This window comes from Leptopilina heterotoma, unplaced genomic scaffold (assembly GCF_015476425.1).
Source record: "Leptopilina heterotoma isolate Lh14 unplaced genomic scaffold, ASM1547642v1 Lhet_369, whole genome shotgun sequence".
In the NCBI taxonomy this organism is placed as follows: domain Eukaryota; kingdom Metazoa; phylum Arthropoda; class Insecta; order Hymenoptera; family Figitidae; genus Leptopilina; species Leptopilina heterotoma.
Window position 1 is genome coordinate 207037 of NW_025111048.1, and position 17433 is coordinate 224469.

Below are 17433 nucleotides of genomic sequence, written 5' to 3' on the forward strand. Positions count from 1 at the left end.
TCGAATTTCAAATCAAAGTGAAATCAATTTACATAATCGACCCCTAGGATTTACAAAAATTTAGAGTCCTTAAAAATTAAAGATCAAATAATGTTTAATATTTAATATTTAATATTTAATATTTAATCCATGTTGGGAACCAAATTCACTTTCTATTTTTTTACAGTAAATATTTAGATAAATATTTTTACCTCTCAGTACAATTTTAATTGTCAAAAAAATTTCATTTACATATTTTACGTTTGCGCACACCTTTAATTTAATGTTGGAAAAACACTATTATTGAAACATTATGCAAATTCACAGTGTTTTTATTTTAACGATCGCTTTTGTGTCTATATACAATTTAGTTGGCATTTTAAAAATTCCTCCGTACCTTACTTAAATGTTATAATGACCGATAGGAAAAGGGAAAGCAATCTATTTGAAAATGGTGGAAACATTTTTCCATTCTTTGGCATTATTATCGGAGCTCGTAAATTCTGAAAAGAGATCATAAGCGTCTCGATATTATATCCGAGCGCGTATACTGTAAATACCTTTCTCACACTCTTGTGTTAATAACGTCGGTATTTTATTAGCTCTCGTGTATACGTTGTAACGTGACGTTACGAATTTTCCCGCGTCTGCTGCGAATCAGGCGATTGAACCCGGAAACAGCCGAAGGGCCTCGAGGGTGTCAATCGCCGGATTCGCGAGCAGACGCGACACTTGTGATTTAGCTCTCGTTTTTGTGACAACGTGCATCCTTCCCTGTAAATCGCCTTGACTGTCGGCTAGTGAATACTGTGCAATTACGCTACGGATATCGACGTAAGTTAAATAAATGTGTAATTAAATAATTCCGTTGTCAAATTAATATCCTTCCCTCCCCTTTTTCCCTTGAAATAATTAGCTATTCGGGCAGCTAATTATAAATTGGCGCCCAACGAAAAAACCCATCTTTCCATTCCTTTTTCTGTAAAGAACATTTCCAGAAATACCTTTTTTCAACATCTTTGTTTTGTTGAAAATTCCCAAAGTAACTTTTCATCATCTTTGTTTTGTTGAAAATCCCAGAAAATTCATTTTTCTTTCATCATTTTTTAATTGTTGAAAATCCCACCTGTCACCTCATGGTCGCCTAACCTCGAAATCAAATCTTTCTTTTCCTGTTTCCCATATTTATTTGAACATATTTATATTTTGTGCATGAAAATTGTTGAATATTATTGATTTTTAAACATTCTTGTACTGTATATTTTGGACAAATGTGACAAATTTTCTTTGTGACGGACGCAGACAATGACAAATTTCTGTGAAAAAGTGCGCGAATAAACCGGTAAAAATTAATCGTGAAAAATTCTTGGAAATCGTGACTAAATTCGTGAAAATTAGCGAAAATTAGTGAAAATTATAAAAAAGAACAGAAAATAAAGTCGAGAATTAAAAAGAAAAAGTGAATTTATCGATTAATTTTGGAGAAATTTAGTCATAGAAAGACGCCGGTAGCATTTGTTTTGATTGTCAAGGACGCGTACAGTGTATCGTAAGGTAGTAACGAAAAACGTAAACACTACAAATTCGCGAATTAATCGAGAAATAATTCTGTCAAAATTTAGAAATAAAATTCGTATACACGGTGTCAAATAAAAATTAACTAAAAGTAAGGAAAATATAATTACGGAAAATCGATACTTATACCGGGTGTCTCTAAAGTTTAAACTTAGAATAAAACTTAGAAAATTTTGACACGGTAACCGACTTATACCGGGTGTTACATTTTAATCGGTAGTGCGATAAAATATAAATTCAATTGTAAAATATCGTTAAAAGTTAATAACAATTAATAACAAATTAAAATTAATTGTTGACAAAAAGTGAAAATTCTTTTCTTTTGTTTTTCGATATTATACAGTTAGGAATAAAATAAAACTTTTTGCAACGTATACCGGGTGTGTTAAAAGTATCAATTTAAACTTTTTAGTGTTTTTCGGTAAATGAACGTGTAATAATTTTTTTTTTTTAAGCACAAAATAAACAAATACGGCAAATTCCGAGAAAACTAACAAAAATTAGTTCGAACATTTGTGATTTAGCAATAGAAACTTTTTCTCACATATAGTTCATGACGTTGAACAATAATTAGCGGAAAATTTTTTCTTTTTGCGCAAGTTGAAATTTGTAGAATGGATTAAATAACGATTTAAACTTATTCTAATTTTTCAAAATTGAATCACAAATGCATCCGAGACGTGTTTTACGATCGGATACAAGAAGAATTCGGGAAAATAAAGAAACAGAAAATATGTCGGGAAGCGAAACGGAAACGGCGAGCGAAACAGATTTTGAGGAAACAAACGCAGCGAGCGGAACTGCCCCTCCCACACACAAACAAAATTCCCCCCCACAAGACAATGCGAAATCAAATGATTTAGAAGCCACGATAGAGAGACACGAGACAATGATTCGTGCTCTCGTTGAACTCGTGCCCCCCGAAAAATTGAAATTTTTTAATTTCAACCAATCTATGCCCCTCCCAAGCGGAACAAGTAAACGAGCAGCAACAAGGAACGTATCCTTGCCAGAATTAAGGGCAAGAGATACGAAGAACGCGAGTGTGCAGTTGATGCATTCGGAGAACAGTAACCAAGGGTTACCAGATGCAGGCCCAACAACTGTACCAATAAACCGCGGTATATTACAACAGTACTTTGCCGGAATAAAGAAAACTGTTGGAAATATAGGAAAAGTACCGGAAAATGTCACAGAAAATTTTGTAGGAAAATTATCGGAAAATGTGACGGAAAATTTTCCAGAAAAATCAAAAGACGGAACTTTTGATATTAATTCGTTTTTAGGGACAAATAATCAAATGATTAAAAGTAGGAACGAATTAACAGCATACGATGAAATGCTGAGAAACGAAAGGGAAAAATTGCGCGAAAGAGAAAAACAATTAGAACGCGAACATAGGAAAATTGTGCAAGAAAAATACAAACCCTCGGCACATAGTTCGGTAAATAAAAATAATCAAAATAACAGCGATTCGGAAGATAGTTTTCGAGCGAAAGTAGATAATTATTTCGACTCAGAAAGACGCGAAATCAGGGAAAAAAGACAAAATGTCCAATTTAAAAATAAGAGTAAAAATCAGGAATTTAACTACGAATGGCCGAACGATAGTGAAATAGAAATCGAGTACGAACCCAAAAAGTTAGGAACTATTCCGAAAGGAAAAAATATTGATTTTCATCGGGAATTAAAAGAAAAATCAACCGAGTTAGATCAATTTAAAAATGAAATATCGATACGCGATAAGGAATTAGATCAACTTAGATTAGAATTAGACCGAATGAAAATTGCGATGGAAAGTTTAGCAAAAAATAAAAATCCAAATTTCGAAGAAAATTCCACGGAAAGTACGGAAATTGAAAATCCAAATGCCCAAGTCGACAACAATCGACATTTTGGAAATTTCAATAATCATTTTCCTTTTGGCATGTTACAAACACCTTTTCAAATCATGTCAAATTGGCCAGTTAAATTTCGAAATAACAAAACGGACAACCCAGTACAATTTTTAGAAGAATTGTACAGATTTATGCAAGGTTACGAGATCCCAGAAAATCGTGTATTAGAAAATATTGACGCAGTATTAGCGGACGAAGCCCTTGAATGGTGTAGGACGGTTAGAAGAAATTGGTTTTCTTTACAAGATTTTCGTGAAGAATTCGAAAGAACATTTTTAGACGAAAAGTTCTACGAGGAAATTAACACGAAAATCAAATATTGCAATCAGAAAGAGGGCGAAGAAATTCAAACCTTTTTGATTGGAATAAGAAAACTATTCGGAAAATTAAACCCGCGAAAAGGTTTACACTGGGAATTACGTCGCGCATATGAAAATTTGCGTCTAGAGTACAAGATGTACATTCAAAGAAACGATTTTAAAACGTTTGAAGAACTAGAAAGCTTAGGTAAAGAATTCGAAATTGAAAGAAATAAGTCGAAAATTCGCGGACAATATTTGAAAATAACAACGAATAAAAACTTTTCTAATGATAAATCGAAACAAAATACGAATCAGGGAAATAACGAAAATTCTAGAAAGTTTGGTGGAAACTCGAGATTCCAATCAAATTCTTCGGGAAATTATCCCCAAAGAAATCAGCCGAAAATTACTTTCCCACCTGACGCAACTACAAACGGTAGTAATGGTCAGAAAATGTTAGAAGGTCCTTCAGGTGACAATAATAATTCGAAAAATAGTCTTCAAGTGGCAGTACCAAACCGTTCTTCTGCAGGGAATGGTAATACTTCCAAGACGAACCAAAACGAGAAAAGTCATCCGAAAAAATGCTACGGTTGCGGAAAAGTAGGGCACATTCGTAGAGATTGTAGGTCGGAAAATCAGGGAAACGAGTAGAGGGGGTACTGAAAAATTCAGTATCCCCAAAAAATATTGAATTACCTGAAAGTTGCGAAACATTGGTGAAAGATTTACGATTTTTCACTAACATTAAATACCAAGATACAATTTTCGAAACGTTAATCGACACAGGTGCTACGAGTTCATTTTTTGGTCACAAAAATTGGGTATATTTACAATTATACGGTGTAAAATTAGAACCAGTAAAAAATAAACTCGTGACAGCAGCCAACGGTGAAAGTTTACAAATTATAGGAAAAGTTACGATTCCGGTAGAAATCGGTAATATAACAAAAAATTTGACTTTCAGAATTGTACCAGGTTTAAGACAATATGCAATTTTAGGAATAGATATGATGCGCGAATTAGGAATGAAATTAGATTTCGAATCAGACACGTGGTCAATAAAAGACTTGCCTAACGTACGTTACAAAATCGGAGATAGGGAAAATAAAATAGTCGAAAAAATGGTCGAAACTGTTTTGACAAAACAAGAAGTGGGATCACAAACAGGTTGGTCCAGTTCACAAAGAGAAAATAGGAAAAATTTCGCGCAAAAATCCCAAGAAAATAGGTCAAAATCAGAAAAAAATTTTGAACCAAATCTCGAGAATAAAAAAGAGAATGTAGGAAAATTCGAGAAAAAATTCGAATTAGGAAAATTAAAAAGTATCGATACAGAAAATAGTAGGAAAATTACGAAAAATTTTCCAAGGGTCGACCCGAGTAATGAAAGAAAAATTCCAAAAGTTATACCAAGACAACCCTTACAACAGTCGAAAACACCTACCCAAATTCCAATTCCAAAACCCCGAAAAATTCCTCCAAAATTAATGGATATCCCATTATCAAACAGATTTGATAATTTAGATATGGACTCAGGTCTTGACGAGACTGATGAACCATTTTTATTCCCAATCGACAATCCCTGTAAGAAAAATTGGTATAAAAAAGCGGAATTGAACAAAAAAATTAGAGAACGCGAAATAAGTTCGAAAATTTGGCGAAAACGAGAAAATTCGCAAAAAACAGAAAATGAAAAATCGGAAAAATTAAAATCGAAATATCATATGGCGATTAAATCGGAAAAATTAGAATCAAAAAATTCTATGGCGATTGGAAATAAATTTCGTATACCGTTAAATACGAAATGGATTAATTTCAAAAACAACGCGATAATGAACAACAATATTCAGGAAAAAATATTGCGAAAATCGAGTTGTTTAGATGAAACGGAATTTTGTTCAGGACTAGTCGAATTGTCCGAGGAAGAACAAGAATTTTTAAATAAATTTTTAAAAATTAGATTACCACCCCCCGAGAAAATTTTGAAAGCTACTCATTTGACTGAACACGTAATTGACACGCAGGGTACAGCGCCGATAAAACAAAGATATTATTATGTTTCGCCGAAAATTAAGGAGGAAATAATTAAGGAAATTAAAAGAATGTTACGCGAAGGTATTATCGAGCCAAGTAATAGCAACTGGTCGAATCCAATTGTTATGATAAAGAAAGCGAACGGAACATACAGATTGTGCCTAGACTTTCGTAAAGTCAACGCAGTCACGAAAAAAGATCTGTATCCGGTTCCGCTAATGGCTGAAATTTTAGATATGCTCAGAGCCGCGAAATACATTTCTAAAGTCGATTTGAAGTGGGCGTATAATCAAATCCCGTTGAGCGAAGAGTCCAAGGAAAAAACGGCTTTCGTAGTTCCTGGTTTTGGAATGTTCCAATACAAACGAATGCCGTTTGGACTTTGCAATGCTCCCGCAACGTTCCAGCGGTTAATGGACAAAATTATTACGCCTGATCTCAAACCTAAAGTTTTCTGTTATCTAGACGACATAATTATAGTTTCTCAAACGTTTGACGAACACATAAAATATCTGGAAATAGTATTAGGAAAATTAAAAGAAGCAGGGTTGACGGTTAATTTCGAAAAAAGCGAATTCGGTTGTGCAGAGGTAAAATACCTAGGTTTCGTAGTTAACGAAAGAGGACTGCAAATCGATGACGACAAAGTCAAACCTATTCGAGAATTTCCGACTCCTAAAACTATCAAACAGTTACAACGTTTTATAGGAATGGTTAGCTGGTACCGACGATTTATCCCACATTTCGCTGAAATAATTGAACCGTTACAAAAATTACTACGAAAAAATGTAAAATGGGCTTGGACCGAAAATCAGGAAATAGCAAAATTACAACTGATCGAGTTGTTGACGACAGCTCCGATCTTAAACCCCCCTGATTTTCAACACACTTTCATACTAGAAACTGACGCAAGTGACACGGGTCTAGGCGCAGTTTTGACACAAGACATTGACGGTAAAAACGTAGTAGTTGCTTACGGAAGTAAAAATTTAAGCGAAACAGAGAGAAAATATTCGACAACAGAAAAGGAATGTCTCGCGGTGAAAACGTTTATAGGAAAATTTCGACAATATTTAGAAGGTAGTCATTTTAAAGTAATAACTGATCACATTGCTTTAAAATGGCTACACAACTTGAAAAATCCTACAGGACGCTTGGCGAGATGGGCGTTGGAACTATCGGAACATGATTTCGAAATAATATATCGAAAAGGTTCAGCGAACGTAGTTCCAGATGCGTTGTCGAGAGTTTTCGAGGAAAAACAAGAAATTTCCGAGGAAATAAAAATCGAAAGTAGCGAAAATCAAACAGAAAATAATTGGTACGAAACGAAAATGAGATTAGTAAAATCAAAACCTCAAGAACATGAAAATTGGCGAATTCGAGATAATCAATTATATTTTTATAGACCCGATCCGTTAAAATCACCCCTCCTTAAAGACGAAAATCCGTGGAAATTAGTAATTCCGGAAAATTTGAGAAAACAGGTATTAGTCGAGAATCATGATAACGTGCAAGCAGGACACCTTGGCGTGGAGAAAACTTTCCATAGAATTTCCGAAAATTTTTTCTGGCCTGGAATGTACACGGAAATAGTAAAATATATTCGAAAATGTAAAATTTGCCAACAAACAAAAGCAAATAACAAACCGAAAATAGGACCAATGGGTAAACGAATCGTGGAGGAACCATGGACGATGGTTGCTTCCGATATAATAGGCCCATTACCCTTATCGAAAAATCGAAATAAATATATTTTAGTATTTCTGGACATTTTCACAAAATGGGTGGAAATAATTCCAATTAAGAAGGCAGACGGAAAAACTATCGAAGCAGAGTTTCATAAAAGAGTAATTTCCAGATGGGGAACGCCCAGAATTTTAGTCTCCGACAATGGCACAGAATATGCCAATAAAGTGATACGAGAAATGTCGGAAAAATTCGGAATAAGACACTCTTTTACGCCAAAATACTACCCGCAAGCAAACCCGACCGAAAGGTCTAATAGATCGATTAAAACGGCAATTAAAGCTTATTTAGATAAGGAACAGAATCTTTGGGATAAAGACATCGACGATCTACAATTTGCTTTAAATACCTCGAAACATTCCTCGACAAAATTTTCACCAGCTTTCCTCAATTTAGGTCGTGAGCTTCAACCTTTTCAAACACTGAAAAAAGATTTCGAAAATCCGGACGAAATTGAATTTCAGGAAGTTGACAAGTGGACAGAAAGACTGAGACGCTTACAAATTATTAAGGACGAAGTTCAGCGAAATTTAGACAAAGCGAACGAAAATCAAGCGAAATATTACAATTTGCGTAGACAAAAATTAGAATTCGAAGTAGAAGATCTAGTCTGGAAAAAAGACAAATCCCTTTCCAGCAAAGATTTAGGAATTGCGCGAAAATTGAAAAAAGATTTCGAAGGTCCATATAAAATCATTCGAAAAATTTCCCCCACAATGTACGAATTAGGAAAAATTCGAGGAAAATCGATAGGATCATGGAATATAAATGATTTGCGAAAATTCGTGGAAAATGAAAATTAGAAAAAGTTTCAGAAAAATTAAATACAATTAAATAAAAATTGTAAGAAAATTAAAGAAAATTTTCAGGAAAATGAGTTAGAATTAAATAAAATAATACGAAAATCAAATAAAAATTAAAGAAAAATTTCAGGAAAACAAAGGAATTTGCTAAAAAATAAGAAAATTTTCATAGAAACTTGACGAAAATTTTATGAAAATTTAATGAAAATCGTAGGAAAATTAAACGAAAATTTATTGAAAAGCTTAGGAAAATTATATGAAAATTTAATGAAAATCATAAAAAAAATAGTAAAACTTAAAAATAAACGAAACAGACGATTATTTTTTTTCCTTTCGTTACACATTGACGAATGTAAAATTAAGAAATGATGGAAAATTTTTTATTTCCTTTACAGAAAATGGAAGCCAACAAAGCCAACAGAAAAATAGCTAACGAGGAAAAAATCGAAAAATTAGAAGAAAGAAAAACACGATTACAACAAGAAATAGAAGAAATCACGATTAAAATGAACAACATGAAGGAAGAGTGGAATAGAATGGAAGAAAGACGCCAAGAACTCAAAAAAGACATTAACACAATTAATATTTGGAAAACAAGCATTCAAATGGCAATAAGATCGGAAGCGGAAAACAACAACTCAGAGGAGGAAGACAACAACTCTGAAGGAGAAAACAACAGCTCTGAGGAAGATAGCGAACCAGAAACAGTGATAACTGTACAATTCCAAAAACACGAACCAAATGACAACGACAAAGAAAGCAGTTCTGACGACGATTTTTACTCCATAATAGACGAAGAACAAATCAATTTTAATCATCAACCCTATACCTACGAAAATGAAAGAAGAGTCTTCTTAGGAAAGTTGGCATGGAGAGTCACTCGCAGAGCCATCATGGAAAGCCGTACAGAAGAAAGACAGGAAATAGAGAAACAATGGAAGGAAGAACGTGAAAAAAACCAGAAGCTGGTAGAAGAATTCATCAAAAACCAAAAATCAAAAATGGAAAACAATACCAAAAAATAAAAACAAAATCCTTTTCTCTCTTTTCTTTCATTTATACTTTACATTAAAAACTTAAACAAACAACCAGATTTTAAGTTCAGACATAATACCAACTTTTTATTTTTCATTAAACAAAAATTACTTTTTTTCATTTCACGTGAAGACAAAACAAAAAATGTATCACGTTAAGATCCTACATTTCATACTGTGTAACAAATAAGAAAATAAACGAATAAAATCAAATTAAAATTACACTGAATTGTGCTATTAATCAAAAGGAAAAAATAAATAAAATAAAAATAATGAAAATAAAAATAAGAAAATAATTACAAAATTTTTGTCTACATTCGAAAAATAGACTTTTATATATCAAAAATTTTTTTTTTTTTTAAAAAAAAGGAAAAAATTCTTCTTTTAAAACTGTTACAGAAAATGGCGGAAAATATGGAGATTTGGATTTGCAGATTCTGCAAGAAAGAGGTCTGGAAAACGCACTACCTAGTACACGACGAATTTTGCGGAAGAAGAAATTTAAAAGCACGAGCGGGTTACTGCGAGCCAGCGGAAAATAGGAGAAAGTACGTAAGAGCGAATTGGGATAAACGTCGAGAAGAACTCAAAGAATTTCTGGAAAATAGTTTAGCGGAAAATTATACAAAAACAACAAAAAATGTTAAAGAAAATACTGAACTTATAGTTCTCGATACTAATTACGAAGAATTATTAGAAAATCAATAGAAAATTTTTGTTGTTATGAGGGGTTACACTTCGTTCCGTTTAGGGGAAGGGGGGTGTAACGTGACGTTACGAATTTTCCCGCGTCTGCTGCGAATCAGGCGATTGAACCCGGAAACAGCCGAAGGGCCTCGAGGGTGTCAATCGCCGGATTCGCGAGCAGACGCGACACTTGTGATTTAGCTCTCGTTTTTGTGACAACGTGCATCCTTCCCTGTAAATCGCCTTGACTGTCGGCTAGTGAATACTGTGCAATTACGCTACGGATATCGACGTAAGTTAAATAAATGTGTAATTAAATAATTCCGTTGTCAAATTAATATCCTTCCCTCCCCTTTTTCCCTTGAAATAATTAGCTATTCGGGCAGCTAATTATAACGTATGATTCTATTTCATAATGTTTCCTATATAGTGTGATATATATCGCGAGGCGAGATATTTTTGCCCACAACAGTCAAGAAGAAAATCCAGATTAAGAATTTCTTATAACAGTCTTGTTTCTTTTTGCTCCATTGCAACTTTTTTTTTTGCGACAATAAAAATTGATTAAATTCCTCATATTTTTTTCATGTTCTTAAAAAAATATTTTACTTGTTGAAGAAAATTTAGTGTATAATAAACTAATTGAAAAAAAAATTGTTCTGACAGTTGGTTACGCCTAAAGTCATTTAAGAAGAAGAAGAAGAAACGTGACCGTATTTTGTCCAATTATTCAATTTCAGAGTTTAATTTAAGAATTTTTTTCGAAATTCTACTTTTCTATTTCTAATTTTAGGTTTACATTGATAATTGTTAATATTTCCTTTCTTGAAAGATTGCCAACATGTTTCATTATTGTTATAATGCTCCACTTTTATAACATCATACATTTTCACTTGTTTACAAAATCAGGTTATGAAATCGATTATATAAATAGAAAATAGAAAGAATTGATTACATTGAAACAAATGCATCATAATAAAAAAAAATTATACATTTGTTACGAATTTTTAAAATTAGATATTTGAATACATGGTGAATTGTTTATTGGAATTATTCTCAATTATTTTGTCTCGTGAAATAATCAAGGAGTTTGAAATAAAAATAAAATTATATATTAACGAATAAAGATTAACATTTATTGTAAATGTATTGAGTGATACAATTTTTAGTGTTGTGTTCTGGAACAGATACATTGCTTTCAATGGTCCAAGCTAGACTGGTTAAAAAGGTAATGGGTTGTTCAAAAAATACACATTTGGCAACATCGAAATTTTTTAGTCAAAATTTTGCAACGTAGCATTCAAAAATGTGCAGTTGTAGACTGTTTCGGATTATAGTTATAAAAGAAATTTCTAAAGAAGAAGGTAATATTATTTCTGTCAAGATCTTAACGTGTAAAAAGACAAATCTGCGAACAAAAGATATTCTTTAAAATAAGTTTTCAATACCTATAATTATGTAAATTCCGCTTTTAAGAAATATTAATTTTCTTAAACTGTTGTACGACAGAACAGGGATAATAAGAATTGACAATTTTTTCTTTGATGTATACAAATGTTGATGACAAGAAATTGTGGGTCAAGAACCCATTACGTGTCATATTAAACTAGGTTGGATGTTGTAAAATAAAGAGGAAAATTAACATAAAACACATAAACAAGGGAATGGTATTATTATTCAATGGTATTAGTATTCCAGTGGTTTAAGGAATGATGAGGCTGCCAAAGAATGTCGGTATTGAAGATGGGACAAAATAATGTGCGACTTGTTGTAAAAAGAAGTTAAAGTATCTATTCTTTATCGATACATGTAATGCCTGTAAGCTACTTTGTCACGAATGGTACGTTTGGAATTAGAATGGCGATAATGTAACGTAACGGTCTCTTTAAAGGAGTTTACTCTCTGACCAGCACGTCTCGTTTTAGAAAGCATTGAACCATGACCGTCGCTTTTTCTCTCTCTCTCTCTCTCTTTCTCTCATACATAGAGAAATAAATTTTCTTTGTAAAAGCTAACTTTTTAACTTGGTTTCAAAAAAATAATGTTATATGTTCTGATTGTGTGAAGAAAAATAAGAATAAATTTGCAAAATAGACGTCCTTGACAAAGATCTTCCATAGACAAATGAAATGATGTTTCGAAATGACGTTCATTTCAATAGTAAGGTCTTTTTTATGTGTATTGAATTGCGATAATGTTTCATCTGCCGCACGAGTTTATTTAAACCATGACTCCAAAGTTTTTAACTCAATAAAAGAAATGAGGATCATAATTGAAATCCTTCAGAGTAGTCATTTGAATTAATGTTATTTATACACCCAAATGGATTCAATTATGGTGGAATAAATTTTGTTAAAATTTATTTTAAAAATCTTTCCCTTGGCCCAATTTAGTAAACGACTTAGGATCTTCATTCATTGTGACAAGATTAACATTTCTGTCGTCGAGACTAGAATGCATATAAATCTGTAAGTCATCTACGAGAAATATATGGAACAATTCTCCAGGAAAAAAATTTTCTCTACATGCTGACGATTTGTGACGATTCATTGATCTTTGCATAATTATTAATTTATCATTAAACAATCCTTGCAGTGACAAACCAAAAGTTTTCGTTAATATAACAGATTATCCTAATGACTCCTTAACTTTGTTCTTCATCAGGAAAAACAAATGTCGGCAAAGAAAAATTCCACATCGAGAAAAGAAAAACCAGCTATAAAGAGTGTAACATTGGAATACAGCTATCAATTTGTTCTCATTATCCACCAGGGATAAATTAAACCACAATTCCAAGTTCAAACAAAAGTCTCCGAATCTCCGAAACTAATGCAATTGTCGACCATCAAGTTTAATTTAATTGCTCCTCGTAAAAGTCGACTGGCGCGTGCCATCTCTGAAAAAAAGAACAGAAGCTACTTCCATTAAAACATTTTAAACTTCCTGAAAGTAAATTAACAATTTTGTAATAAATTTACCCCATCACTTAATAAATGAATCATCTAACTATATATTACCTCCTCTAAGTGCCCATGGAACTAATGAAAATTTTCCCCTGTTAACAATTTCAAAAGATTCCTTTTCTAAAAAGCTTCTAAATAATTGTTACATGAAACATTTTCACAGGAAGAAAAAGATGTTGAATATTCTTCTATTCATATATCTCTCTTTCATTCAGAAAATATTTTCCTAAATGGAAAACGCGCGTATAATACACAATACACATATAAAAAAAATGAAAGAAATAGATGCATGAAATAAACGTGAAGATGTTTTGCACATTTTCAAGATAGACAGACATACTACAAACACACATTCGCGATTCTAATATTGTCCTAGGGTTCTGCAATGGCTTCGGCAAAGAGAAGTTTAAATCGTCTCTCCCAGTGAACCGGCTGTCTCGGTGCCAACGACAGCGAAAATTCTTCACGGTTCCTCCATCTCTTGAATTTTCCTTGATCTATGTTCTATGCCCAATCTCATTCGCGGTGATAATATAACTTTGCCGGAATATTAAACGAACGAAATTGCCACTTTCACTTCTCACCTTCTTTTCTTTTATAAAAAATATCACGGGCAATTTTTTTTTTTTTTTTTGCAAATTAGAAAAGTGATATGGACAATCTCATCTAGACAAGATTAATCGAACCACATCCGGTGAGTTGAATTTGTTTTTAATATTTTTTTCCCTTTAGTAATACTTTTTCAATAAGTGACATCAGAATTATTTAAATTTAAAACAAGTCCAAAAAATTAATCAAAAACATTAAATATACTTTACCTGGAAAATTAAAGATCTGATGGAAAAATTGAATTTCCTTTTTCAATTTAAACATAAACAACAAATTGAATTGAATTGATTTAATTATTTTTACAATATGATTAGAATTTTTTTTTAAAGAATAAAAATTTCTGAAATTTCTGAAACTTTTTGACGATATTTATTGCAAGTCGAATGGCAGTTTAGAAATGTGAGACGTAATGGACTGAGAGAAGAGACAAGATTGGCTAAAGGCGATGTGTTATTTTTAAGCGTTGAGAAGACTCGTCTCTTCCGTACGTTCAAAAGTCTGCGAAGTTCACGGCAATTGCGAGAAATCTCTCGTAAAATGCAAACGAAATCAATTTTACATATCAATGGAATGCTTATAAATTCTCTTCAGTATTAAAAAAAAAAAAAATTCCAGTAAAATTTTGTAATATTTCTGAATATGAGAAAAAAAATTTATAGAGAATGTTATTCAAGTTGTGGATTAACTAAATTAACAAAAATTAATTTTAACCTTTTCTTATGAACTAGATATTAAAGTTGTACTTCCAAAAGACTAAATGCCAGAGGACATTGACTACTTTTCAATTGCAAACTCACATCATCCAGAGAACATTAATAATATGCTCCTTGTCTGGACGCAGCAACAGCTCAAAAATTGATTATTACATAAAACAGAGAAGGGAATGGTCAAGTTTTTTTTTATCAATAATTAATTTTAATTACATTTAGAATCTCGAATTAAGACCACTGATAGAAGGACGAAATGATTAAATTTATTTTTAGTGGAAATCGTTTTTCTCTAACTTTGATTGAATTAGGTTGAGAGAATTAAAGAAAAACCGTGTCATGAATAATTTTTTTAAGACCCTGTTAATGTGGATTTTAAAGGCAGCTGTTGAAACGCACGTGCGTTTATGCAATGGAAGGGGGTGTTGCATGGCGCCTTTTACTGCCAATCGAGTAGGAAAATAAATCTCAACTGTCTTCCTGCAATGGAAATGATAAGGAGTGAACCATTAGAAGACTATATAGAAACAATCGAAACAGGTTCTCTGCTGAAAAAAAAAAAATTATCCACATTTTCTTTTGATAAAACGAGATAAGGAATCAAATCAACTGACAAACGTTGAAAAAAAATTATTTAATAAATTATCAATATGATTTGTGAAAGAAAAAATTAAAATTAATCAATATGGACATATCACTAACCGCAATAGTAGGTTAAATATTATTTTAACAAAAAATTCTCATCCACCATCAAATATCAAAAGTTTGAAACGAATCTGATCAATTTTCAAAAATTCGTCCGCCATATTGGATCCACCATTTTGAATTTTGAAAAACTGACGCTAGTGTCTGAAGAAACTCGACATTTTTTGAAAACGTAAATAATATAAATATAACTTTTCATGTAAATATCAAATAATAAAATCGTAGGTAGTTAAAGTACTTTAGGTATGTAGTAAAAATTGTTTAACTTTAAAGAAATAAATATGCAACAATTTTAAAGAAACTATTTAAACATGCGGTATTTAACAAAATTTTTCCTTTTTATGTGAAAAGTGCTACGCGATAACTTAACTTTTTTTACAACTCTACCCCATGAAAAATAAACTATTAAACTTTTGTTAACACAATTATTCAAATTCTAGACACTAAACTATATTATTTGACTGTTTTGTTAAACTTCTATATAGATGTCAAAAAAAAATTCTTCCTTATATGAAGAAAGTGACTAATAATCATTTTATAGTTACACTCGCTCAAGATATTTGAGAAAGATTACAATAAATAGAAAGTCTATAAAATGAAGTAGCGCAGTGCATTCATCATCTTATAAAATTGAATTTACCTTACATTTATGACAGCTATGCAATTATAAAATAACACAAAAATTTTTTTTATCTGTTTATATAACGTGCGTGTACAACATGTAATTATTTTCCTTGCATTACATTTCGGCTATTCATGTACAAAAATAGGTATTATTTTAGTAATTTTTAACAGAATTGAAAAAGTGTTCTTTTTTAGAAGTTGGAAAAATAATTTTAAAAATAATCACTTTTTGAAATATATATAAAGAAAGAGTAAGAAAATAAAAATTAATTTTTAATTATACATATAATTATACATACATAATTATATAAATATTATTATTTTAATTATATTAATTTAAAAAGTGTTTATTTTTTAAATTATTCTGCGATTTTACATATATATACTGTGAGTCATTTGAAAGGACATGTTTTTCATTATAGATATTCTTTCATTTTTTATCTAAAAATTTGATAAGTCAGAGGGGCGTATTTGCATTAAAATGTATCGAACGTTCGTCAATTTTTCGTCTCTGAGTATTCCGCGATGTCGTGAACAGTGAACAGTGTACATCGTTTCTTCTTTTTCACATACTATTATAAAATTTACATTCAAGTTTCATTTTAACATAAAAATACGTATTGAAATTCATATTTCTGTGTAATTTAAATTTCTTTTATAAATTTCTATTTCAAATTTCATGAGAAAAATTTTTCTATAAAAATACATAATTTAAAAAGTTTATAAAAATTTTACCAATAGAGGGAAAATTGTATTGAAAAATTAAACTTTTTCTCTTAATTTCTTCAATGTTATTGAAAATTTTTTCTCTCCATTGAAAAAAAAAAATTTTTCTTTAAGAAAAAAAATTTTTTTTTGGTCTCGTAAAGTTAATCATAAATTAATTCTGAGATTAAAGCAGTACAATTGTGTTTATGGTCTTAGTTTGTCTTCTATTCTGGTCCACTTGGCTCTCCATTGTTGGATGCCATTGTTAAAGTGAAATGGCACTGCAGTTCCTTCTCTCATTCACTTCCAGACATAACTTTAAATCTTTGGAATTTGTCCAACGTAAAAAGGAAACCAATTTGCAAATTGCAATAGTCTTTTTAAATTCAGAAACATTTTTTTCTTTCTCTCAGTCCACTTATACATTTCATCAAGTCTAATTATAAATGTAGTGAATTAAAATTATAAGCATTTGAGAAATGTGACTTTAATTAATGCAAGAAAAATGATTTTCTATTTTTTATTTCGTTAACATGAAAAAGAATCCATTCTTAAATTTTCTGTTAATTTTTTTACCTGATTTTTTGTTTTTTAAACAAATTTTTTTTAAAAAAAAAGACTAAATTTGCTATCATTTTTGCAAAGTATTCATTTTCATCTGGATGAAAAGCAATTTGTGTATAAAGTAGAAAACTTTGAAAAACTTTCGAGAGAAAATGACAGTTTATACTTTTGAGACCAAAAAATATCAAAAATTCTGGTTAAAATAAAAAAAGAAAATTTATAAGAGAAATGTTGGAATTATTTTCACCGCAAGCGACACGTTCTCCGCTCGGAAATTTCGTTTTTCTTTATTTTCCCCCATATTCTCCTTTTTCTTCGTTATTCTCTTCTTACCTTTTTTGAAAAGCCGATCGACTCGAGAACTAGCAACTTCTATTTTATCATTTTCAACTTTCTCTATATACGCGATATTATTTTTTCCCTTCATGAAACCGACAAAGTATAAGCAATTTATATGACAAGTTTAGAGAAATGAAAAAAAACAATAGT

General features: G+C 31.3%; 1 protein-coding gene across 1 annotated transcript; it reads left to right on the plus strand.

Moving 5' to 3' along the window:
- The first annotated feature begins 573 nt into the window (after window positions 1-573).
- Window positions 574-9599, plus strand: LOC122505760 (serine/threonine-protein kinase rio2-like). The gene is made up of 2 exons (XM_043617574.1): window positions 574-813; window positions 8739-9599. Exon 2 carries the CDS (start codon window positions 8742-8744, stop codon window positions 9366-9368), a length of 627 nt encoding a protein of 208 aa, XP_043473509.1. The 5' UTR covers window positions 574-813; window positions 8739-8741; the 3' UTR covers window positions 9369-9599.
- The last annotated feature ends 7834 nt before the right edge of the window (window positions 9600-17433 follow it).